This window comes from Stigmatopora nigra, unplaced genomic scaffold (genome assembly GCF_051989575.1).
Source record: "Stigmatopora nigra isolate UIUO_SnigA unplaced genomic scaffold, RoL_Snig_1.1 HiC_scaffold_27, whole genome shotgun sequence".
Taxonomy (NCBI): domain Eukaryota; kingdom Metazoa; phylum Chordata; class Actinopteri; order Syngnathiformes; family Syngnathidae; genus Stigmatopora; species Stigmatopora nigra.
In genome coordinates this window covers 2170291-2197790 of record NW_027551606.1, presented here as the reverse complement: position 1 = coordinate 2197790, position 27500 = coordinate 2170291, and the positions used below count along the sequence as shown (strand labels likewise).

At 37.2% G+C, this 27500-nt stretch overlaps 2 protein-coding genes across 5 annotated transcripts in view; both read left to right on the top strand.

Moving 5' to 3' along the window:
* tent4b (terminal nucleotidyltransferase 4B) overlaps positions 1-8511 on the top strand; it is a 16368-nt gene extending 7857 nt beyond the window's left edge. The window contains exons 2-12 of the mRNA XM_077711689.1: positions 544-667; positions 1711-1757; positions 2538-2658; positions 2774-2881; positions 2949-3077; positions 3820-4033; positions 4113-4239; positions 5040-5143; positions 5767-5972; positions 6052-6198; positions 6686-8511. Of these exons, the coding sequence (XP_077567815.1) occupies positions 544-667; positions 1711-1757; positions 2538-2658; positions 2774-2881; positions 2949-3077; positions 3820-4033; positions 4113-4239; positions 5040-5143; positions 5767-5972; positions 6052-6198; positions 6686-6775 (1417 nt within the window). The 3' untranslated portion in view covers positions 6776-8511. The remainder of the gene's footprint in view (positions 1-543; positions 668-1710; positions 1758-2537; positions 2659-2773; positions 2882-2948; positions 3078-3819; positions 4034-4112; positions 4240-5039; positions 5144-5766; positions 5973-6051; positions 6199-6685) is intronic.
* A 1364-nt stretch (positions 8512-9875) lies between these two features.
* Positions 9876-27500, top strand: part of adcy7 (adenylate cyclase 7) — a 39814-nt gene continuing 22189 nt past the window's right edge. For all 4 annotated transcript variants that reach the window (XM_077711655.1, XM_077711653.1, XM_077711654.1 and 1 more), the window contains exon 1: positions 9876-10025. The gene's annotated coding sequence lies outside the window, so the exon portion shown is untranslated. The remainder of the gene's footprint in view (positions 10026-27500) is intronic.

The window sequence follows — 27500 nt, the reverse complement described above, 5'->3', positions numbered from 1 at the left end:
TCTAATAACAATAGGAAAATAGTAGTACAATAGTAAATCTGTAAATTAATTATTCCTGTTTTCCTGCTTTTACGGTACATGAACTGGATTACTGTATTACTTTATGGCGTTTGTGTATTTTCGGAGTAGTAAGTGACCAGCCACCTGTTTTTCCCAGCCATACCTCCGTTTTCCCAGATAAAAACGGTCAGAGAAAGGTCGCCATGCGGGCAGGGTAACCCGTTCTCAAGGACGCGTGCCCTCGGCGCAACGGCCACATGACACCGCCAAAGGCCCACAACTGGGTTTCCTCTTTTCCCTTGTTGTTTGGTTGCTAAATACGACCATGCGTCCTCCTTTTGTTATTTGTGAACATTCCTGCTTTTGTTTCTACTAATTATTAACTTCCACAATACGAGTAAAGGTCAAGTTCCCGTAAGCGTGGCAATTCAATGTCAGATTAATAATCGGATTTTCGCTCGGTCAACGTTTCAATGTGGAAGATTTGCTTTTTGTGTTTTTTTTTTGGGTCTTTGCTTACAATGTTTCGTCCTTTTTTTACAGGTTGCACGAAGAGATCCGAGACTTTTACGCGTACATCTCGCCTCGGCCTGAGGAGGAAAGGATGAGGCTGGAGGTGGTGGACAGAATTAAGGGTGTCATTCACAACCTTTGGCCAAGCGCAGAGGTAAAGCAATTTGACAGTTTTTGATTTTTTGTCAGTGCAATTCAATGGAACATAATAGATGGTTGCAAAACTCTACAAAACTCAACTGAACTAAAAATATGCTGTATTTTCTTGCATGTACGCCGTATTTGTCGCAAAAAAATTGGTTGAATCGAGGTTACGGCTTATATGCGCATAAATTAGACTTGACGTACACAAAACTGCAAGGTGACAAGGTCGAAACGCGCTAATGCAAGACAATTCAACCGATATGGTATTTATTTCAAAATAGAGGAAATATAAATAGATAAAATGCTTCACAAAATTAATTTTGAATGAAATTTAAGGAAAAAAAATAGCTGTAAATAGCCGCCATCTTGCTTAAGGATGACAAACTAGACCACTACAGACACACTTCCTGGTTTTACTGCTCACATGACTTCCTTTTTGAATTAGTCTACTTACAGGCAACAAAGTGCAATCCAGCAGACAATCCTTTCAATTTATAACGTATCTCAGAAATACCATGCGCAATGATTTTTCTCAAGATTTTACCTTCAAAGTAAAACATTTGTAGCGTAAACATTTAAGAGAGGAACTATATAAATATTAAAGATGAAACATAGAATTGTCTAGAGCTGTAGTAGTCATTTACAACTTGAGTACGACAAACGGCTTAGTACATGCGTACGTGTATATAGACAACATTTTTATAGTACCGCTTTAAGAAAGGGCTTAAATCTATTTGTGTGAACCGTGCCTTGCTCAACAAGAGCTTTAAAAGGTGTAAGTTTGGCCGAGATTATTGGCTTAAAGTCTTACTTTGGGTTTTATTGTCACTGGTGTTTTCTACGCGTCCTCGTAAGCAGAGTCAGATGGACACGATACCCTTAGAAAGGTTCAAGTTGACGTCACACTGAGAAAAATGAAGCGTTCGTTTTCTAGCTATGGTTTTCTCACTGTCAACTGTCAAGTGACACAGTGACTCACCTTTGGGCTATTCAGTGTTTGCATATTTGCTTCTATTGTGGTTCCTTGGGTCTAATTATGGCTTTTGTCTGCAGGTGCAGGTGTTTGGAAGCTTCAGCACAGGCCTGTATTTGCCAACAAGGTAAGTGGCGTCTCTTTTAACTGCACTGATTGTTTTTCTTATGTTGGAACTCTTAGATAAAAACAAAGAAATGTCAACACAATATAAACTCGTTTTTAATGAAGGTCTTTTGTCCTTTACCCCTTTGTTGCAATGTTGTGTAGTATGAAAATATATATATTTTTTTCCTTTTGGAAATATCTTTGTACTTGTGTACTTTATAGTAAATTTTCTCGCATATTAGCCGCACTCGCGTATAAGCCGCACCGTTAAAATTGAAGAGAAATTGTTGAATTTTACAATTTCTCTCGTATAAGCTGCCCCCTGATTCGCCATGTTCAGAGTACAAATGCGTTACTTTGAAGGGAAATTTTAAGAAAAATCATCGCACATGTTATTTCTGAGATGCTTAATAAATCAAAATATCTTGAATTTCAATGATAGACGTCAAAAGAAAATTTGATTAACGTTTTATGTTTTTCTTCTTCTCCATTTTGAAACAAATGACCGTATTGGCCACATTGCGTTTCACCTTGCGGTTTCGTGCATGTCAAGTCTAATTTGTGCGCATATAAGCCGCATCCTCAATTCCATCATTTTTTTGGAGCGACAAATACGGCTTATATGCGAGAAAATATGCTGTATGTTAAATTAAAAGAGGGAAAAACTCATTTCATACAATTTACGAAATGGAAGCACATGATTTATTTTTAGCGGACTACACAAAATGACTCTGAAAACTATATTTCACTATATTCGCAACATTTGCTTTAAGTCCAATGTTTTTGCGGTTTTCTACAGCGATATAGACTTGGTGGTTTTTGGAAAGTGGGAAATGCTCCCGTTGTGGACGCTAGAAGAGGCTCTCCGAAAAAGGAACATAGCCGACAAGAACTCCATCAAAGTTTTGGACAAAGCCACGGTGAGTTTTTGATGGATTACCCTGGATCTAATAATAGTCACTTTAATTACGAATCACCCAAATAAAGCCCTGAAGTTGAAATCAACGGACATGTCCCCCTCCCACGTCTTCACAGGTGCCCATCATCAAACTGACGGAAAGTTTCACGGAAGTCAAGGTGGACATCAGCTTCAACGTGAAGAGTGGCATCAAAGCGGCGTACCTCATTAAGGAATTCAAAGAGGTACTTCACAAATACTCCTTGTCAAGGACATGTCCGGGTGTCAATGTGAATTTTACGTGCTTTGCAGAAATACCCCGTACTGCCTTACCTGGTCCTGGTGCTTAAACAGTTCCTCCTGCAGAGGGACCTCAATGAGGTTTTCACAGGCGGAATTGGCTCGTATAGCCTCTTTCTCATGGCTGTCAGCTTCTTGCAGGTAAGTTGATGCCAGGTCCTGTTTACCAGGTTTTTCTGGTGCACATTTTCTGACAGCACAGTAAAAATAAAAAAGAAATAAAGTAGTACCTCGAGATACGAGCTTAATTCGTTCTGGGACTGAGCTTGTATGTCGGTTTACTTGTAACTTAAATGAACATTTCCCATAGAAATGAACAAAAAACAAATTAATTTGTTCTAACCCTAAGAAAAAACACCCAAAATTGGATATTGGATTGGAAAAACGTTTTGATTTGTTCTAATTCGCTATCTATTAACAAAGTAACAAATAACTAGTGATTTAATACTAATAAAATGTATTTTATGTTATTAAAATTAGACAGATTTTGCAAAGGGGAGTGGCTTCCATCGTGGATTTTCACATTTTTATGAATTTACAAAAAAAAATGATTGGATTGGAACTTTATTTTATCCCGTATTCGGGATATTTCTTGGTTTCAGTAGCAATTTAGACATAGGACACACAAGACATTGTAGACCTAGGTAAAAAAAAAACTGGAGCCACACGCAGTAACTCCACAAGGTGGATTTTGTTATTGTTATTAAAAAAATGTCCCCCGAAAAAAAAACTGCAATGTAGTGAAGCCATGATATTCGAGGGATTACTGTAAAAAGTTTTTGCTTGCGGAGCAACTACAAACGACGTGATTGGTCCCCATTTCTAGTGGTGGGTGCTAATCTACAACCATGGACAAACTTCAACTCTGTTCTTTCTCGCCCAGCTTCACTACAGGGAAGACGTTTCCAGCCCCAACATCAACTTCGGCGTGCTTCTCATCGAGTTCTTTGAGCTCTACGGCCGCCATTTTAACTACCTGAAAACGGGCATCCGGATCAAAGACGGCGGCTCCTACGTGGCCAAGGACGACGTTCAGAAGAACATGATGGACGGTTACCGGCCCTCCATGCTCTACATTGAGGACCCATTGCAGCCAGGTAGGAATCACTTCGCATTTTTAAACGTCTTTCTGACCGCCAACCTCCCAAATCTGGATTTTCGATTGGTCTCCCGTAGACAACGACGTCAGTCGCAGCTCTTACGGCGCCATGCAGGTGAAGCAGGCCTTTGACTACGCCTACGTGGTGCTCAGTCACGCCGTGTCCCCCATCGCCAAATATTACCCCAATAACGACACCGAGAGGTAAACAGATCTGGCTAATATGGTCCGTCTCTTGTTTGTTTTCACGGAACTTGAAGGTTCGTGTGGGTCTGTTATACTGATTATTATTATGTACCGTATTTTCACGACTATAACGCGCACTTAAAAGTCTTACATTTTCTCCAAAATAGACAGTGCAATTTATAATCCGGTGCGCCTTATATATGGGAAAAAAACAGAAAACCAAAAACGAAAAACCACCACTGTCGGATATTAAAAAAACATAAACGCCTGAACTGAAACAATACTGTTAAATATGCAGATGCCATCTTAGTTTATAAAATCTTCCATCATATAGCTCCTCCCCCACTGCAAGATTTTATACCAAAAAAATCCAAAACATCAACAATGGCTGGCTCTAGAGGTGACTGTAAAGTAGTGAGTGCTTCATACCTGGAAGTCAATAGCAATTACTGTATTTTCACGACTATAAGGCGCACTTAAAAGTCTTTTTGTCCAAAATAGACAGTGCGCCTTATAATACAGTGCGCCTTATAATACAGTGCGCCTTATAATACAGTCCGCCTTATAATACAGTCCGCCTTATAATACAGTCCGCCTTATAATACAGTGCGCCTTATAATACAGTGCGCCTTATAATACAGTGCGCCTTATATATGGAAAAAAATGTCATTCATTGAGGGTGCGCCTTACAATGCGGTGCACCTTATAGTCGTGAAAATACGGTAATCTTATTCCTCGCCGTTCTTAATAACGAGACTTGAAATACTTGGCATTCCGGCGCGCTGCGTAAACACCATTGTCCCTTCATCCGTCCGCAGCATACTCGGCCGAATCATCCGCGTGACTCAGGAGGTGGACGAGTACAGGGATTGGATCCGGGACAACTGGGGGAGCCCGTCCCAGAAGGACTCGGCGCTCAACAGTATGTACAAGCAAAAGCCGATGAATGGACGGGGGGGGACAAAAAACGCCAACTTGTTTATGTCGCGGGGCTTATTGTAGTTGGATTTTATTTTCTCATTGGCCTCAATTTGGCCTCAATTGTGTTTTGTTCCGAGGGCAACAATGTAGTTTTATTTTTTTTCGAGGCCATATTGTAGTGTTTTCCTTTTTATTTTCTTTTTCTGAAGGGCCACACATTGTAGTTTTTTCCCCCAGGGCCGCATTGTAGTGTTTTTTTATTTTTTTCGGGGGCCATATTGTAATTTTTTAAAATGTTTTTAATGCCACACATTTTAGTTTGGGTTTTTTCCCCAAAGGACACATTGTACTGTTTTTTTTTCATTTTTTATTTTAATTCTTTTAAAGCCACTCATTTTAGTTGGGGTTCTTTCCCTGAAGGACACATTTTAGTGTTTTTATTTTTTTAATGCCACACATTTTCGTTGGTTTTTCCCCCCCGAGGGACACATTCTAGTCTTTATTTATTTATTTTTAGCTCCACACTTTGTTTTTTTGTTTTTTAATGAATCAGCATTAAGTTTTGCATGCTTTAATCATCCTCAGTCTTTCAGAGATTAAAATGTCATTTGCTGATGATTTCAGGAAACGAAGTGACGCTGTTCGAGTCCCAGCAGCTGGACCAACGCAACAACAACGTTCCAGAGGGGGACGAGGAAGTGGCGGTGATCCTGCCGCCGAGAGGCAAAAGCCCCTCATCCAACTCGTCTTCGCCGTCGCCTTCCCTGCGCTCGTCGCCGTCCTCGTCGCCGCTGTCGCCATCCACCACGTCCTCCTGCTCCAGCGACGGGGTGGGTACCAATCGGTCGAGCCGTGAAAATCCTGTCCTTCGTTGTCCCGCATGAGTTCATCTTTGCCATCTTTGCGCAGGACTCCGACGGCACGCCTTGCAAAACGGTCAAGCAGCAGTCGGGTCGAGCCGCCGGCGCCCACAGAGAAAAGCCCGTCGCGGCGACCAATCATCGGACGCAGAACCGAACGACCATCACTCCACCCGGAGGCAACAAAGGAGGAAAGGTGTGTCTTTTCTACTTAAAGAGACAGGCGTCATAAAATTATTTGTGTTGTTTTTTTTAAACCTCTGATAATGGAAAAAACTCTTATACTTGGATATAATTATTTAAAAAAATGTATAGAAAATAGCATTGAAAAATACAACAGAAAACTCAATGAACACAAAATAGTAAATTTATAACATTTCAAAAGAATCAATTTGCCAATGAGTTTGACATTTTTTTCATTTTAGAAAGTATAAAGTTGTTATAATCTCCAGTAATTCAAATTGAAAACTCAAATTTATTTTTCATTTGCACTTAACTATTACCTATTGTGTATTTTAACACATTTAACTGCTATTGACGGCATCTATAGTCAAATAACTACAAATATTAACGACTCAAGCAGTCCAATCTGGCTTGACATTGTTGAAATTAGTTTCTTAAATGGCTGTTTTCATAAATCATGGAGAAAATCGAGAAAAATAATACCTTTTCCCACATTTCAGGCTCGCTCCCAGCACAAAAGCGGCCACCAGAGCCCGCTCCTCCGGAAACGGCAAAAATCACCCCAACGGCCGACCGCACCACCAAGGTAACGGCAAAAAGAGGAAAAACCTGCGGGACTCTGCACCAGAGGAGCTTTGCAGATAAAGAAAAATACCTTCATTTTTGCCCCCTTTCAATGACTCGAGGAGAAAAAGAAAAAAAAAGGAACTCGCAGTTTTTCTGCAAGCCAGCACCACTAGCGCCTCCTGCTGTATAGGAGAGGAATCTTCCCTTTTTTTGGAGCAATACACCACGGACATGCGATGGTGGGGATAAAAAAATAAAAAGTTTCTACAAAAAGGAAAAAAAATGATAGAAACAGATTCAATTGTACAAAAAAAGTTGTTGTTTTTTAAACAATTGACAGCGTTGATGTGTAACTTATGCATGATTCTCTTTTTTTGATGGTTTTTGTTATGCCTACGACGGTCATAGGAACGTTTATAGGAAATATACACTTAAAAAAAAGACAAAAATAAGCAATCGTTTAATAGGATGATCTTTTTACAAAGGACAAAAAACAGACCCGCCGCGTTTTTTTGTGTTCTTTTTTAAAGCGGGTGTCTCGTTGCCATGACGACATGACCAATCATCATCAGCATCCTACTTTTGTTTTTTTTTTGACTGTCTGTTTGTCGCGCGTGTCTGTATACAAAGGTTTCCCCAACTTTTCCCTCGACAATTTAATGTACATAAAATAAATACCATCTGTAAAAAAAATAAAATAAGGATTATTGATAAAATAGTGCCCCCAGGCCCCCAATTTCACCATTTTTTGGGAAACCCTGCCTTGTCAGGTGGAGTTTTAATGGAGATATATACATTTAAAAAAAGAAGTTAAAGATAATATGGCAACAAAATCCAGTGTATTTGGTAAATGTATTTATTTTTTTATGAATGATATGAACATAATATATGGATAAATAGATACAATATTTGCCCTATATTTCGAGATGTATTGTGGGGGAAGTTCAATCAGGTATAATGACATTTTTGTTTTTTTGTTTTTGAATTATTGGCAATTATTATTATTGTGACCAGGTAGACGATTGTAAGAAACAGTTTTATAAATCAGTCAAATCAGGATTTTTTTTCTTTATGGTTGTATTATGTGGCTGGTCTACTTGGCTTAAAAAAAGGGAGATCGTGTGTGTGTGATTCGAAGTCGATTAAATACGACACACGTTAATTTATGACATTTTTCCCCCTGAAAACGAGTTTTGGATGACTCTGAGGGGGAAAAAAAGTTCCCCGGAATTGTGGACCTCCAAAATCAGTCGCTCTCTTCTGTTGTTGTAATACAGCGCGTGTCCAGCAGGTGGTCATAAAACCCCACTTTTGAAGTGACAACACTTGGCTTGACTACTGCATTTAGATTTGCAATTTAACTGAATTTGTTCATTATTGTTGATTGATGATTTAAAAATATGGATCGGGTTATTTTTTTAGCAGGAAATTCACCCAGCAAATACTGTATGTATTTTCCTTTAAAAAGAAGAATCTTGGCAGCCATTTTCAATGCAATACTAGGTTTAAATGCAGTATCAAAGCACCCGTGTTGCGTTATATGCGAATATGGATACATGATAAACATAATATTGTAGTACTTGACTACGTTGGGGGTTTACAAAATTTAAGAGTTGACGGTTTAATCTGTGAATGTCCCGACGCCAACACAAACCTTTCCGGACGTTAAGAAAGTTTCTCAACCGTATCGACTGTTTTGTCTTTGCTGCTTTTCACCAATTTCAGGCAATAAAAAAAAACAACTAAACAAAAAAAAAAACAACAACAAACAACATTGTCTGGAATGGGTGTTCTTTTTTTAATACTTTCAAGAATTTGCATAAGTGTTCATTTTTCAAAGCCTCATGATCATGAGTTTCCTTGGGGGTGCTGGAGACAACTTTGGGCAGTTGCCAGGGGACACCGTGAATTAGTTGCCAGCCAATGGCAGGGCACAAACATGATTTTTTTAAATATAATATATGAATATATATATATATATATATATATATATATATATATATATATATATATATATATATATATATATATATATATATATATATATATATATATATATATATATATATATATATATATATATATATATATATATATATATATATATATATATATATATATATATCTATATATATATCTATATATCTATATATCTATATATCTATATATCTATATATCTATATATCTATATATCTATATCTATATATCTATATCTATATATCTATATCTATATATCTATATCTATATATCTATATCTATATATCTATATCTATATATCTATATCTATATATCTATATCTATATATCTATATCTATATATCTATATCTATATATCTATATCTATATCTATATCTATATCTATATCTATATCTATATCTATCTCTCTATCTCTCTATCTCTCTCTCTCTCTCTCTCTCTCTCTCTCTCTATCTCTCTATCTCTCTATCTCTCTATCTCTCTATCTCTCTATCTCTCTATCTCTCTCTCTCTCTCTCTCTCTCTCTCTCTCTCTCTCTCTCTCTCTCTCTCTCTCTCTCTCTCTCTCTCTCTCTCTCTCTCTCTCTCTCTCTCTCTCTCTCTCTCTCTCTCTCTCTCTCTCTCTCTCTCTCTCTCTCTCTCTCTCTCTCTCTCTCTCTCTCTCTCTCTCTCTCTCTCTCTCTCTCTCTCTCTCTCTCTCTCTCTCTCTCTCTCTCTCTCTCTCGAGAGAGAGAGAGAGAGAGAGAGAGAGAGAGAGAGAGAGAGAGAGAGAGAGAGAGAGAGAAATATATATATATATTTTTGTGAGAATATTTGGCAATAATTAAGCTTAACGTCTGCAACACATAAAAGCAATATTTCCATGTAAATCCTTTTGTGTGATTCAAAGTATTTTGTATTCAACATTTTAATATAAATATAAGAGTAAATAGTTTGGTGGTAATCAAAAGAAACACAAAAAATAAAACGGGTTGAAAACGTATATCAAAAAATGTCCAAATGCCTCTGAAATCAGCCAAAAATAAAATGAATTGACGACGATACACTTCCAATTGGACAAGTCATTGAGTCTTTAGTGGGCGTGGCTTTATTTTGACACTGAGTTTTTTTAGGGGCGGAGCTTGGCACTCGAACGCGTCAAGTCGTCATACTGGAGAGCTTCTAACATTGACGCCTGCACATCCATAAGGAGGACGCCGGAGATCAGCTCCTCTTTACGCCGGCGATGGCACCATCTTCCGCGGTCACTTCTGGACTTTTCACCCGCTGCGTGTGTAGATGACGGCAGAACCAATAGGTAGGTGATTCAACTTCTTAACCACTATGATTTTATAGTATTTATTAATTTTTTTAACATATCCGCTTTAATCATAACATCTCGACTTTAAACACGATTATTTCCCCTTTTCTTTGACATCTTGACGTTGTGTTCAATTTGGTCATCTTTACGCAGACATGACGCGATAAGAGATGAAATCAAAAAAATAACAACTTTAAAGCGCGACCAAGACTTCCAAGTCCACTAAAGCAACTTAAAATGGACTTTTTTTTAAAGAGGATTTGCGTGCTTTGTGGTTTGTCATTGCATGGCTGACAGACAGGTGATGACTGATTTTTTGCAGCTTGCACTTTTAATTAACCGAAACGCAACAGCTCCGGGAAAATGTTGAAAATTCTATTTTTGAAACTTTATTAGTCATAACTGGAACATTTGAGGCTTTGTGAATGGAAAAATTCGAGATCTACACACGTGCTTATGTCGGTTGAAACTGTTGCTGTGCTGTACTAACGGTTTACACTTGAAATACACTTTTAGATTTCACTCTTTCTTTATTATATTCCATGAAAAATTAATAATATTAACTTACTCCTTTGTTGTTGCATGGCTGCTTTCTGTAGTCTCAGCTTTAATGTCGAGTTGTGTTTTTTTGTTTTGTTCCAGAATGTTAAAGTAATGGTTGGTAATTATATTGTTCAGGCATTAAACCCAGTATCGAGTATGGAAAGTCTTATGCGCATATAAGCCATATTCCCTTGATTCAGTCATATTTTATTTGAGTTATCAAAATGGTTGGTGGCCCAGTGAATCGAGTGGTTAGTGCAGTGGTGGGCAATCTTTTGGGCCCGGGGGCCACATTGACTTTAAAAATTTGACAGATGGGCCGGGGGTCAGCACAAGATACGATACATATAAAAAAGTGCATCCGATTAAAGTATTAACATACTCATCACTCATCATTAAAGTAAAAAGTATGAAGTACAAAGTAAAGTAAAAAGGAATGTATTAAGAAATATTAAAATGTCATTTTAAAAAGATAAAGGGGCTGTAAAACACAAAAACAAATAAGAGTGGACAGAGCTACTGGCTTCCGCGTGACGGCGCCATCTTGGGAAAAAAAATTGGACAATGTCGGCGGGCCGGATTAAAAAGCTTAATGGGCCGTATCTGGCCCGCGGGTCGTAGTTTGCCTATGTCTGAGTTAGTGCGTCAGCCTCACAGCTGAGGGATCCTGGGTTCAAATCCAGGCTGGTCCAACTGTGTGGAGTTTGCGTGTGTTTTCTCTGGGTATTCCGATTTCCTCCCACATTCCAAAGACATGCATGGTAGGCTGATTGGACACTCTAATTTGCCCCTAGGTATGATTGTGAGCGTAAATGACCTGTGATTGGCCGGCCACCAATTCAGGCCTCAGCTGGGATAGGCTCCAGCACCCACCACGACTTTAATGCGGGTAAAGCAGTTCAGAAAATAAGAGATGAGAAACAAAAAATGGCTTAATGTGAGAAAATACGATATTAGTTTGGTTAAAACTGGCTAGTAAACTATAGATTTGTAGTATTTGAAATATGGCTTATGTGAGAAAATATGATATTAGTTTGGTAAAAACTGGCTAGTAAACTATAGATTTTTAGTATATTTGGCAATAAAGCATGGTGACGGCGTCCAAATAAACACATGCCCTAATGAACCCTAATGAGCCACATAGCCCCTGCCAGACAGAACCACTTTATGGGCCCGACTGGAGCCCAAAGTTGCCCGCAGGCCGTATTTTTGACATCACTGCAATAGCATGCGTCAAGTTGCTTCAGTGACTTCCTTCCTTCCTTATGTTATCACACACTTTCTGCTCTGATAATAATCATCGCTTGCTAAACATTTGATTTCACCGCAGCAACACTTTGTGTTTCAACATATGGCGTGCGAGCCACAACTCTTATTTTCAAGTAGCCTGAAAGGAATGGCGACACTTGGTATCTTTTGCAATTTGTAAATAATTGATTTGTTTTGAATACGTGCCTGCACTCGAACACGTTTTGTAGTCATCGGTGCATCTGGAACCCGATTAGGTAATAGCCACACCGTGGGCGAGGTCTCCCGGGGTAACTGGAACGCTAAAAAGGCCTCCAAGAGAGTGGAGAGGTTTTCCTAGTAGCTCTCGATGGCTTCGCAAAGGCAGGAAGAGGTTGAGGGCGACCTTTTGTTCATCAGCTTTAAACAAAGTGCAATTTAAGTTCGTTGGTATGTACACATTCAAAGTGTGGGTTTTAGGACCATATCATTCAAACCAATATGACTTGCTAACATTGAATATTAATACGATATCAAATCATCCAATGTTAAATCAATCGGCAACTGTTTTGATAGTTGGGGAGTTTTTTGGGGAAGACATTTTTAACCAAAAATTTGACTGAGTGCTGTTTTTTTAGTGCTCTAATAGCAAATATTCTTCATATGTGGATGTGTATATATATATTTTAAGTATGTTGGCATTTTTTTAAAAGGGTAATTTCATTTCAAGATTATTATTCATCTGTTTATGTTCTTTGTTTATTTCTATGGGACTCCAAGTTCTTCATTTTTGTTCGATAAAATTCATTTTGTTTTTTTATAATAAAAGGGAGGGTAATAACTATTGTCAAATTTCAGATTTTTTTTAATTCAAAAGGACATTTTTGTTGTAATTCCATTTTTGTTTGTTTGTTTTAAATATTGTTTTTCAAAAAGCTGGAAAAACAGTAATGCGTCTCTTAACTCTCTGGGGTCTTGGGTTCAAATCCAGGTCAGTCCACCCGTGTGGAATTAGCATCTTATACCTGGGCCTATGTGGGTTTTCTCTGGGTACTCCAGTTTCCTTCCACATTCCAAAGACATGAGTGTGAATGGTTGGTTGTCTGTCTCGGCTGGGTCAGGCTCCAGCACCCCCTGCGATCCTGGTGAGGATAAAGCGATTTAGACAATGAATGAATTAATTTTATTTTCTCAAAAGATTTGATCAACTTTTGCAAACCACTCAAAATAATGTTGACATCTTAAATATGATATCTGGCCACTCATCTAATTTGTAATTTTTAATTCACAAATCCCATCCAAAATGATATATTTTTAAAAAAGCAATTATTTAAGTACTATAAGTAACCCAAAATTGCTTTTAAAAGAAAACATTTCAATGATACACGTAGAAATCCATTTATTAACATTTAAAACAATCATAAAATATTAAGTAAGACTCCAGAAATCAGAATATTTTATACCTGTTTTCCTCCAAAAATGAGAATATATATATATTTTTTTCCCATTTTTAATAAGTATTTAACTAATTGCCTGCCATTGACAATAATAAGATCCAATTATTTTGCAAATACTCACATTTATATTCATTAAACGTTTCATGCTGTCAATGGCAGTCCATAATTAAATAAATAATAGTTTTCTATTCCTTTGCTTATGCAAGCTTCAAAAGCAAACGTGTTTATTCAAATCTCACATTCACCTAGCGACCATTCAACAAAAAAAAAAAATCCATTTCATAACCCAAGCATCCGACATAAGCGTCCTTGGTTGAGGTAACGAGTTTCCGTCTTGAACCCTGACACCTTATTTGTTTGTGCTGAAAGAGCCGGAAGCGTTGATGACCAGCCAAACGCGGTGGATTTACTCTTTGAGGAGCAAAAAGGCGCCCAATCGGATGTGTGGGCGTCTTGTTCCTCCTCGCTCTCGACAATTTTCAACAGTTTTCACTGACTTTGGCCCGAGGACGTTACGTAATGCCGGTGAGGGCCTTCAAAAAGAAACTGGAAAGCCTCCGAATAATTTACCAAATGGAACGCAGCTGTTCTATTTTCATGATTTTGTCACAAAAATACCAAAATGCATCGGATTAAGACGGAATAGGTTATGCTCGTTCGTGTTTTTCGGGAGGTATTGTCGTGGTTTGGGGTTTGGCACCATCTAGCGGTCGAAAGGAAGTAGTCGTAGAAGAAGAAGATAAGGGCAGGAAGTGGATGAGTTTCTCAGAGGCTATATTTTTGTCTTCCTGTGTTGTTTTTATTGATTTGGAGTTGTCTACTAAGAATGGGATTGTTTTTTTACGTAGATGCTAATGATTAGCAAGATGCTAACGTGGATGCTAGCTTGGTTTGTTGCGTATTTAGTTTGGAAGCACAGTAATCCCTTGAATAGCGCGGTTTCAACTATCGCGGATTCACGACATCACAGATTTTTTGGGTAGGACATTTTTTTAAATTACATTTTTTAATGTAAATTCATTAAAATGTGAAAATACACGATGAAACTCGCAAGCGGAAGCCACTCCCCTGCCCTCCGCTTGCTAATATGACTGAGCACTAAAGCAAAAATAATAATAATAATATTTTAAAAATCCCCCAAAAAATTACAAATATTTTTTAATTTTTTTTTTAAATATGGGCAGTTTTTTGTTTATCACGGCCATGTCTGGTTACATTAACCGCGATAATTGAGGTATTACTGTAAGATTAGACAAAAATATCCCACTATGGCCATAATGTGTATTAAAAAACAACACAAAAAACAAGTTACTATTCAAAAGAGGAAAAAAACGAAATCCACTTCATATCCTATCCACAATGTCCTCTTAAAAATCCCCCAAAATGGGCAATTTGATGAACTGAGCGCTAACGGCTATCAGTGCTATCACGGCAGCTTAGTTGTAGCACATGGTGTTCCTTTCCGCTCACTTTAAATTCACCAAAACACCCACGGCTAGCCTTAAAATGTTTTCTTTTTATATATTTTTTATTTTTATCATGACACCAAGCATTTAATAGAGCCTAAAATAGGAATAAAATCCTCCGAGTGCTTTTTGAAATGAGCTAATTGGCAGAAAATGTTGCTTAACAAACCAAATAATGTCCTAAATTGTCTAAAAATATTTTTCAATAATGGCAACAGAGGTGGACTCTTTCTAAAGGTTGCTATTTACCTGAAAAAAAAAGCTTGGTTTTCTACTAATTAATGGAAAATTGGCACTAATTGTTATTGTCAGTGCAAAAAATTTAGCAAAAAAAGCTCATGTAAAACTGGAATATACAACAAATGCGGTTTTATTGTAAAACATATTAATAGTGTTAAAAAAGAACATTTGTTGAAGCATCCAGCCGTGTTTCCTGTCCTCAGGCCGCCATGTTGAAGTTGGTAGAAAAGCTTCACACTGTTCATGGAATGATTGCGCTTGGAGACAAATATTAGATGATGATATATGCTTGCCTTTAGGTGCCGCCGTGCTGTCTTTTTTTATTAGGCCCGCCCACTGCGTCTCTCGAGGTTCTCGACGAATGATTAGCTTCTCTTGCTACCAAAAAAAAAAAAAATCATTTCGATAGCCTGGAGCAGAATTAAAATAAGGCTCTTATTGTATGTGTTGTAATATAAGTTTGCATGTTTTTATTTTGAAATAACTTAATAGTAATATGTTTTTATATTCCTTTTTTAATCTAAAAATGTAGTAATGAAGCGTATGATTGAAAATAATCATCATATGGGCCATTTTATATCACATTATTGATATGCTATTATGTAATACAATTATTTGCTGGAAAATGATAGAATTATTACATTACATATTCTCTCTCATCTCATTTTCTGAACTGCTTTATCCTCACTAGGGTCACGAGGGGTGCTGGAGCCTATCCCAGCTGACTTGGGGCCAGAGGCGGGGCACACCCTGAATTTACATATGTATAAATATTGTTTTATGAATAGTAGTTATGCATCAAGTAGTGCTTCAACATAAAACTGTCTAACATAAATAAAAACAACACAGTAGAATCCATATTAAACAGCATCATTTGATTTATAATACATTTTTCAATGTTCTTATTGGACTAAAATGTGTTATCTTTATTTTGGGTATATTTTAATGTGTTGCTATTTCCAATTGTTTTCATGCATTACTCACAAATTGTTGCCAGGGAGAGCTTAGTGGCTATCAGGGAAGTCTTGTGGCCGATTTGTGGTACTACTATGGCATATGGAATCCCATTAAAGAGAAAAAAATAATAATAATTATAATAATAAAAAATGTGAAAAAAAACACCAATTGAGCGCCATCTGCTGGCAAAAGTGCTTTGCAGAGCAGGTCTGTTTTTGCCAATAACAAAGATGCAAATGTAAAATGCCAGCAAGTTTTATATATAATCTTTGGTTTGATATAAATCGCAAAATGGCAAAATAATGTCATGCTTTGGAAACATATGGCAAATTATTTAGCATTTTTGTCTAGCCAAACATTTTAGTCATCCGAGACGTCCGTTTAGCAGCTAAACTTTAGCTCATCATCGTTAACCAATAAAACAATACTGTGTGGATGCAGAAACGGAGAACTTGATACTGAAACAAAATCTGGTTTATTCCGGTTGTCCTCATGTTTCTAACAAAAGAGGAGCTTTTCTTTCAGCACGCTTGATTCTGAGACTCTTAATTGTGTGATGGCTTCAGGTTCCTGTTTTTTTTTTTTTTTTTGAATATACCAAGCCGTCCGTCCTTGCCGCTTGAATGGGGAAATGAGTCACGTTGTTGCCAAGGAAGTGAGAGCGCGTGCGGTCGCCTGTCGACGCCGGCCTTGAATCTCATGGGTTTGTCGCTCATGTTTGTTAACTCTGAAATTTGAATGGGAAAAAATACAAAGAATGCCATTTTTTTTAAAGTTCTGTTTCAAAAGTTCAAACCGTCTTTTAAAATATGGCCTGGTGTCCGATACATTATAAACCGCCTCCGCGTATAAGCCAAACCCTTAAAATTGCCTTAAAACAGTTGAATTTGACAATTTCTCTCGTATAAGCCGCCCCATGATTTGCCATTTTCTCTGTATATATGGTTTTAATAGGGAGTATAAATATGTTACTGTATTTTCATGACTATAAGGCGCACTTAAAAGTCTTAAATTTTCTCAAAAATAGACAGTGCGCCTTATAATCCAGTGCGCCTTATATATGGAAAAAACTGAAAACCAAAAGTGAAAAACCACCACTGTCGGATATTAAAAAAACACAAACGCCTGAACTGAAACAATACTGTTAAATATGCAGATGCCATCTTAGTTACCAAAATCTTCCATCATATAGCCCCTCCCCACTGCAAGATTTTATACCAAAAAAATCCAAAACATCAACAATGGCTGGCTCTAGAGGTGACTGTAAAGTAGTGAGTGCTTCATACCTGGAAGTCAATAGCAATTACCGTATTTTCACCACTAAAAGGCGCACTTAAGTCTTAAATTTTCTCCAAAATAAACAGTGCGCCTTATAATACAGTGCACCTTACAATATAGTGCACCTTACAATATAGTGCACCTAACAATATAGTGCACCTAACAATATAGTGCACCGTACAATACAGTGTGCCTTATAATACAGGGTGCCTTATATATGGAAAAAATGTCATTCATTGAGGGTGCGCCTTATAATGCGGTGCGCCTTATAGTCGTGAAAATACGTTACTTTGAAGGGCAAATCTATTATTCAATATCTTAATCTATCTTGCATTTCTGAGATACTTTAAAAACATCAATTGCTGGATTGCTCATTGTTGCCTGCATGTAGACAAATTCAAAAAGGAAGTCAAGTGATCAGTACAACCAGCAAGTGTGACTTTAGCAGTCTAGTTTGTCATCCTTAAGCAATGGTGGGCACAAATAATTGAGTTTTTCATCTTTTATGTTCGATAATTGTTTATTTTTTTCCTGGAATTTCATTCATAGATGTCAAAGTACATTTTGTTAAGCGTTTTATCTGTTTATCTTTTCTCTATTTTGAAATAAATGACCATACCGGCCGCATTTTCTTGTGTTATGGCGTTTCATTCTTGTCACCTTGCAGTTTTGTGCATGTCAAGTCTAATTTATGCGCATATAAGCCTTATCCTTGATTCAGTCATCATTTTTTAAAACTACAAATATGGCGTACATGCAAAAAAAGATGTTTGTTTTTATTTCTCTCATTTATAGACATCAAAATACCTTTTGTTAAGCATTTTTTCTGTTTATCTTTTCTCCCTTTTTAAATAAATGACCGTATCGGCCTTTCACCCTTGTGGTCAAGACTATTTTATGCGCATATAAGCCGCACCCTCGATTCAGTAATTTTTTTAGCGACAAATACGATATATATGCGAGAAAATATTGTAAATTGCAGTGAATGGTCATTTGGTCTATCACTGTTAGACCCAATTCAAATGGACTGGACATCTAGTGCCGTCAAAGGTTAACAAAGCTTGTCATGTCGGCCGCCATCTTGTCCTAGAAACTTGTTTGGGACTTTTTGGGTGGTTAAAATAGTATCCAAGCCTCTTCTTGGCTACAAAAACGTGGGGAAGTCTGCTGTGGCCTCCAGACATTCCTCCCTCCAACAACTTTTACCTTCCTACACATTCCTTGGTGGATTTTTTTTTTTTTTTTATTTTAAATTGTAACCCGATTCCTGCCACAAACTGAAATATGAACAGAGCCTCCATTGAAAGTGCAGCGTAGCAAGATATTCCAAAAGTACTCCAGCTGGCAACAAGAGTAGTTTGAGCAAAGACAACGATGCTATTCTATGAGTACTTTAGCTCCGCCCACTTTCCATCCACCCGTAACTCCCAGGAGTCGTTTGAGGTAATAAGACCAGCTTTGCTAACTTTATGGCTCCTGAGCACATTAATTTTTAGTCATTTTTCACTTTTTGTAACTGAAAACATCAGTAAATGGTAAAGGCTATATTTTTGGTTGTCAAATCTGTGGCCCGTGGGCCCGATTTGGCCCGCCGTTTTATTTTTGTTTGGGTCACAAAGGTAAATCACGTGCATGACTAAATTTAGGACTTCAGAAATATGAATATTTTATTCCGTTTTCCTCCAAAAATGAGAAAATATTTCGTTTTTTTCCCCATTTTAATAAAAGACACAAGACATTGTAGAACATGTGTCAAAGTGGCGGCCCGGGGGCCAAATCTGGCCCACCGCATCTTTTTGTGTGGCCCGAGAAAGTAATTGATTGCCAACTTTTTGTTTTAGGATCAAATTAAAATAAAGAGTATAGATGTATATTAAATTTCCTGATTTTCCCCCTTTTAAATCAATCATTGTCATTTTTTAATCCACTTTTTCTGTGTTTTTAGTTCCAAAATCCTTTTGTAAAACCTAAAAAATATATTTAAAAAAGCTCAAATAAACATTGTTTTAGATCTATAAAAAAACGGAATATTCAGGCCTTCTAATCCAATTCTTTTAATCCATTTATAAAAAAAAAAACCTAAATATTATATCTAAAATAATCCGGCCCACATGAAATATAGTTGACGTTAAAGCGGCCCACAAACCAACACCTAGGTAAAAAAAAAATGTAGTTTCTAGTCAAACTTCCCTCATCAGAGGGAATTAGAACTTTGAAGCTTCCCAACTGTCATCTGACCGGCGTCTCCGGACGCCCTCTTCCTGGTCAGAATCTCCTGTAGCCGTCGTCCCCGTTCTTTGCTAGCATCTAGTTGTGCCGCCTTGGCCGCTAGGTCTTCCTCCAGCCTCTTCTGGTTGTCCCGAGACTTAACCTGGAACAACTTAATGTCCTTAAAGAGGTCCTCCCTCTTGCGCTTGTGCCGGGCTCCCATCTTCACCCTCTCCTCCGTCAAACACCTAGCCGCTTCCTTCCGCCTCAACTCGCCTTCCGCCACCGCATCATTCCTCTCATCCTGGAGCCGATTGGTCAGGAACTCCACCTGCTCCCACAAGGGCTTATTCTCCTTTTGTTTTTGCCGTAACTCGGTCAAGAGTTCCTGAACTCTCTGGCCTTGGAGCTCCATCCTCAGGTTGACCATCCAAAGTTGGTCCTTAAGGCTGTTTACTCGTTTCACCAGATTGCCGGAAAAGGTGCTAACCACAAACCGCATCGCTATCCTGTAGAGAATGACCACGCCTTTCCATAGGGTGGATAGAAAAGGCATTTTTTTGACAAATGAACCTTTAAGATTTGTTCCTGATGTGCTAGAAAGTGTTTTTGGCTGGCGTAAAGGACAATGTGGGGACTTTAAAGTGTTTTTTTGGCATCTTTGTGAGGTCGTAGCATCATAGCGTGTTGCCATGGTGATGGTGATGTTGATAGTATGTCAGAAAACAGTGTTTTGTGAAGTCTACAGTTAGAGTATTTTTGTGTGGACTACAATTTGATCGGAGTATAAGACGAAAAAGCAAAAATTCAGAGATAAACAAAAATGGAGGATCATATCACTCCATATTTTGCTAAATTTGATTATTTTTCTTTACCTTCTGTCCAGTTTAAGCTACGGCGACCTCACAAAGTGAAACATGATCGTTTAATGATATGCCAGTGCGCGGGTATTTTTTCAAATGCAAACAGCATTTGACAAGGAAATGGCCCGACTAAATTCAATCAGCGCCATTTCAATATTGAATTTGTCTCACGGCTGACATGTTTAGACCTCAATAAGATTAAAATTTAGTCCTTCTTTAATGTCCTAGTGACAATCGCTAAATCCTAGCAAAGAATGACGCTAGCTAGCATTGACTGTCGTGCGTATTTGTTATTATTATCATTATTAATATTATCATGCGTGATAGCAATTGAAATCAACACCGATACGGGATCCCGTTAATATCGTTAGCGGTTCGGCAGCAAAGGAGGCTAATTCAATAGCCGAGGGCAAGAGGGTTAATCGAATAGCCGCTACATTGCTACGCTACCATCCTTCATTTGCTCGTGGAGGCGCATTAGCTAGCTTGGCACGAACCGTTCCCGTTTATTCAACTATGTTAAAGTTCGGAGATGAATTCCAAATTTAGAGGCGAGGCTGAAATAGCTAATGAAACCGCCTAGTGGCCGTTTTAGAATAGTGTGAATTACGCCTGTGCTAAAAGAGGCGCGAGAAGTTGGAAGCGTCTGTGGTTGTCTGACTTTTTAACAACGTTGTTGAAGGTAGTAACACAGCACAAGCTGAGAAATGTCTCTTGGCTTTCCCTTGTAGAGGTCATCCTTTGTTTGGCTTTGAATGTCAACACAAAGAGGCGCTATAAATGGTGACACTGCGATTTTTTTGCCAGAGGCCGTTTTGCCTTCGCTGCCAAAAAGGGGGGTTCAAATAATAGTCTCGCTTGGTTTGACCACCTTGTATTTTATTAATCCTAGAAGAAAAGGAATAGGTTGGCGTTGAATAGATGGTCAGACTTTGGCTGTTGTTTCTATAGCGATCACTTTGGGCTTGTTGGACCTAGATTGGCCAATTTCTGAGATAAAAACTTAAATTAAGGACACACCTGATTGTTGTTGAGTTTTATTTTTTAATGTGAAAGCTTATGCAGTAATATTAAAATTATACATTTTAGCTGTACAGAAATCCCTCGATTATCGCGGTTAATGTAGACCAGACATAACCGTGATAAATGAGAATAGGTATTAAAAATGTTTTTTGACATAAAATGTTATTAAAAATTTTCCAAAATGTATTTGTTTTTAAAAAACGATTTTTATATTTTTTTATTTTATTTTTTTTTTTTACTTAGATGCTAAGTCATAGTAGCAAGCGGAGAATAGGGGAGTGGCTTCCATTTGCGAGTTTCACTGTGGATTTTCACATTTTTATGAACTTTAAATATAAAAAAACATTTTTTTTACTTTACTAAAAATCTGCGATGTCGTGAAGCCGCGAAAGTTGAAGCTGCGATGTTTGAGGGATTACTGTACTATTCTGCTAATGTTTGACTTCAAGCTGAATTAATGTATTTTTTAAGTGCTACAAATACAACAATTGATTTATTTACTTTCATTGTGAGTTGGTCTAGATCATAAAGAGTTAATGTAATCGTCTGATAACATATTTTTGAATACGGAACAGGCTTTGTGGTCAGGTCATGTAAATTCTCTCCAATCCACAGATAGCAGAACTAGTCAACCCACATTTAGATGACCTTGGTTTGAAACACCTAACAGCAACCGTACAATTTGCGACATGGACATAATTCATCTCTTTTTTCAATTCAAGTGAAGTGAAAAGAAGATGCTTTAACTGCAGACCGACCGTCAGTTTAGCCGTATTAAGAGTAGTGCAAGAATGATAAGACTTTCAGGAAGCCTAAAATAACGAGGCCTTCAGTCTGGAATGCAAAGACGTCACCAGACGCGACATGAATGCATTCTCAATTGGATTTCGTAGGTTTCAGGTTATTGTCAATCGGCTCTATAAAGCGCCATCCAACCAAATTTGAAGCATATTCAAGCTCCGTCCCACTTGGCATCTTACACATGCCCACCTGGTCATTTCTAATACAGTGGTACCTCGACATATGAGTGCCCTGACATAAGAGCAATTTGAGATACGAGTAAAATGTTTATACTACTTTTCATTGGCAAGGGGTTGTGTGTTATCCTATGGTGAGGACATTTGTGTACCGTATTTTCACGACTATAAGGCGCACCGCATTATAAGGCGCACCCTCAATGAATGACATTTTTTCCATATGTAAGGCGCACTGTATTATAAGGCGCACTGTATTATAAGGCGCACTCTATTATAAGGCGCTCCGTATTATAAGGCGCACTGTCTATTTTGGAGAAAATTTAAGACTTTTAAGTGCGCCTTATAGTTGTGAAAATACGGTAATTGCTATTGACTTCCAGGTATGAAGCACTCACCACACAGTCACCTCTAGCATCAGCCATTGTTGATGTTTTGGATTTTTTTTGTATAAAATCTTGCAGTAGGGGAGGAGCTATATGATGGAAGATTTTGGAAACTAAGATGGCATCTGCATATTTAAGTGTTTTTTTAATCTCCGACAGATGTGGTTTTTCGTTTTTGCTTTTCTGTTTTTTCCATATATAAGGCGCACTGGATTATAAGGCGCACCGTCTATTTTGGAGAAGATTTAAGACTTTTAGGTGCGCCTTATAGTCGTGAAAATACGGTAATTTAAATTTATTTATGTTGTGTTACGAGCGTGTTGCCATGCAAAAACCTCTAGTTAGGCCTCACAAATCTGCACTACAAGGCCAGTACGATTTTTTTTATACCAGAAAGGCAGTGTTTCTAGCAACTATTTCACATATCGCAATCCCCCTGAAACGGATTGAAAACAAATCTCTGACATCCGCCAATCTTATTACTCAGGGTTTGCTCCCTTGAAAATGTCAGCACTCACCTAAATTGAACGTTCCCATGGAAGCGCCCATAAAGAGGTGAGTGAATACGAGCGACAGGTTTTCTCAGACGTTTACAGTGACATTTACAATAAGCAGCGCAAGGCCATTATTACGTGTACTCACTTTTAATGTAATGTACACATGACATTTAGTGGGTAAATGATTCTTGCTGTGTAAATGGCTAGAAAGCCTCTTTCAAAATTGATTTTTATTTTTTTAACGTAACTGCATTTCTGTCTTAAGAATTTATATATTCTTTTAATTGTTGCCTGGCAATCACTTTTCGAATGGATAAGTACTATAATCCCGTAATTTCACTACCGTATTTTCAGGACTATAAGGCGCACCGCATTAAAAGGTGCACCCTCAATGAATGACATTGTTTCCATATATAAGATGCACTGTATTTTAAGGCGCACTGTATTATAAGGCGCACTGTATTATAAGGCGCACTGTATTATAAGGCGCACTGTATTATAAGGCGCACTGTATTATAAGGCGCACTGTATTATAAGGCGCACTGTATTATAAGGCGCACTGTATTATAAGGCGCACTGTATTATAAGGCGCACTGTATTATAAGGCGCACTGTCTATTTTGGAGAAAAAATATGACTTAAGTGCGCCTTATAGTCGTGAAAATACGGTAATTGACTTCCAGGTATGAAGCACTCACTACACAGTCACCTCTAGAGCCAGCAGTGGGGGAGGAGATATATGATGGAAGATTTTGTAAACAATGATGGCATCTGCATATTTAACAGTATTGTTTCAGTTCAGGCATTTTGCGGGTTATACTCTGATAAATACGGTAAGACATCATTTATGAACTGTAACATTGTCATTTTATGACTTTTTTTCACCGAATGTTAATTAATCAAAAATATCAGTTAATTATTCAATATACCAATATTACACACAAATTATTTTTGTGTTTACAGCGCCAAAAAGTCGCCCCATGAATCCTAAACGGTAAATAAAAAGTCTCATAGGGCAGAATATGGCCGCCTCAGATTCAACGAAGCAAGAGATGAAAAAAAAATGGTGTCGCTTTTGCGCTTTGTCTCCAACAAGCCCGTTTTTTACTCGCCATGCATTGTCTACCTGACGTTATCTTCAGCACGGGCTGCTCGCTAATTGTTCCTGGCGCTCGTAAAAGCTGCCCAGTCATTTGAATTTCGGCGCTTGGCTACTAAAAACATCAAGTTTTTTCTTTATGATGACAAATTTTTATATAAAAAAAATGCTAATTTGCTTAAAATGTTTATTTTTGAACATTTAGTTTTGTGCTTATGTACTTATTTTGCAACTACCATGTAACTGTGATTAAAAACATTATATATACAAGGTATATACAATACTATTAGCATTATATGTAGTATTAGATTTGCTATTTTTTCATTTGAAATGTATCACTATAATTTGAATCAGATTTTTGTTCTATTTTTGCGATTGTGTTAAATTTAACGTCTACTTTTTCTAATTGCTGTTTCGTGCTCTGCATTTTCAGAAGAAAAAAATAATATTGAATAAGTCTCTTAGTATTTACTTGATTGCGAATGTTTAATGGTTTTAATTGTATGCTGGGAAGGTTATATTTATTAAATACATTTTTTTACTTAATATAATTTGGATTTTTACAAAGTAATTTCACATTCATAATTTGGATTTTTATGAAGTAATTTCACATTTTTAAGTTCAATTTTGTTGGCTCGCTGGAGCCTACGTTGCGTTTTATGGCACATAGCATCTGTTGTTATGTGAAGGACAAACATGTCTTACGCTTTTGAGCAGCTGGCGGAAATGAGTTTTCTATTGACAGCCGCGCAAAGTCCACCTTGTCTTCGGGTTTGTGACCAGACCAGTTCTGAAAATGAGAGGCTAGAAGGGTTTGGAAAAAGTCGGGGGTTCATTCACTCACTGACTATTCGTGTAGTATTCCATGATTATGTATTTCATCTATTGGCTGCCATTGATGACGGTAATTGATGGCCATAGCAAATAATTCCATTTTTTATCGCTATTTAAACAAAAGAAAAAACTTGATACTCCATTCCATTTGAATACTAAATACTGTTATTTAAAAAGCCACAAAATAATTAAAAAAACATTTTTTTAGTGAATACAATTGGGCTATCAAAAAAAAAAATGCTAAAATATTTTACATAACCCGAAAGAAATAAATGCACATTTTCCTCAATTTATCTCAATCGGAATTAAAGTAATTCACGTGTGTCAAAGTGGCGGCCCGGGGGCCAAATCTGGCGCGCCGCATCATTTTGTGTGGCCCGAGAAAGTAAATTATGAGTCCCCATTTTTATTTTGGGATCAAATTAAAATAGAGTATAGATGTATATTAAAGTTCCTGATTTTCCCCCTTTTTAAATCAATAATTGTCATTTTTAATCAAATTTTTCTGTGTTTTTAATTCAAAAATCATTTTGTAAAATCTAAAAACATATTTAAAAAAAGCTATAATAAACATTGTTTTAGATCTATAAAAAACTGAATATTCACAGGTTTTAATCCAGTTCTTTTAATTCATTTATATAAAAAAGATCTATATATTATATCTAAAATACACCCTACATCTAATTAATCATCAGAAGCAGCCATTGCTTTTGACAAAAAAAAAAACCCTACTAAATATCCACCTAACCTGAAATAAATGCACATTCTTAGGCTTTTATTTTTTGGGGGGTTGGAGTTGCTGGACTTTCCATTCAAATCAGTTGGAGGTTTTCTTCAAGAGCTTTTAAAAAGTCTTGAATTTCACACATGTAAAAGTCATCAGCGAGTATTGCTTTTTTTTTGCCTTTGTCAGGTCAGATGAGGTTAACATAAAGGGATTCAGAGTTTGTGTCAGTGATCCTATAGAACGTCATTCCATTCCAGCGCAGTACGTACTTTGTTTGTGCAATGTTCCCCCGTTAAAGGACACTGATTAGGCAGAATCAACTATGATTACTGCGGCGGCTTTCCAGAAGGTCCCGTGAGTCCTTTACTAAACGAGGACATTTGTTCTCATGTTTCGATACACACGTTGTACATGTTCACAGAAGGTTTGGAGTACACTGGTTTCTCGAGATAGGAGCATATATATACTATCTCAGTCCTGGAAAGCATTAAGCTTTCCAGGACCGAGATAGTATATATATGTCGATTTACTTGTATTTCAAATGAATGTTAACCATAGAAATGAACTAAAAACTAATTCATTTGTTCCAAACCTCTGAAGAAATACTAAAAACAGGATATTGTATTGGAAAAACATGTTTTTATTTGTTCTAATTCGCCATCTATTTAAAAAGTAAGAAATTAGTAGTGGCTTAATAGTACTAAAATGTGTTTAATAGTACTTAAATGTGTTTAATAGTACTAAAATGTGTTTAATAGTACTGAAATGTGCTTAATAGTACTGAAATATGTTCAATAGTAGTAAAATGTGTTTAGTAGTAGTAAAATGTGTTTAGTAGTAGTAAAATGTGTTTAGTAGTACTGCAATGTGTTTTTATAGTACTGAAATGTGTTTTAATAGTACTAAAATAAGACCGATTTTGCGGGGTAGAGAGATTTTTTTGCACGGCAACGCGCTCGTAACATAACAAATTTAAGGGAACTCGGATTACGATGCAGACACACTCAAAAATAAGTTGAATCTAACCTTACACTAATCTTAATTCAAAATTTGTTTTAATTTTGATACCTTTCTTCTCCCTTTTTGGCTCTATTCGCCCCACCTCCACCCAGACTTTCAGATTCAACCTATTGAGGGTTGTTTACTTTTGTCTTCCCTTCAAAATATTCCCAAAATGATGCACAAAAATATCTTCACAATCGGATAACGCACGACCAGTTGCCAACAAAAAGTAGTATATACTCCTCTCGTATGAAATGTGGGGAAGGGTCTTATTGTTCTCCATTTTGTGTATGATTTATGAAAACAGCCATTTGAGAAACTACTTTCAATGTCTAAGCAGATTGGGCTGCTTGAGTGCTTAATATCTGAGTAATTCATTGACAAAAATGCCAACTTTTTTTTTGATTTTGGGCGCCATCAACGGCAGTTAAATGCGTTAAAATGCATAGTAGGAAATAGGTAAGCGCAAATGAAAAATACATTTGAGACTTTCCAATTTGAATTATTGTAGATTATAATAACTTTGTTGTTTCTAAAATGAAAAAAATTAACAAGCTCCGCCATTCGCACTGACTAACGGTAAAAAAACACTGAAAAATGCACAGCTCTGCCCAGTGCTCGTAGCGACATTACACTACGAAGTTGCGTCCAGAAATCATCCCAATTTTTAAAAATAAGATTTGACTTCACGC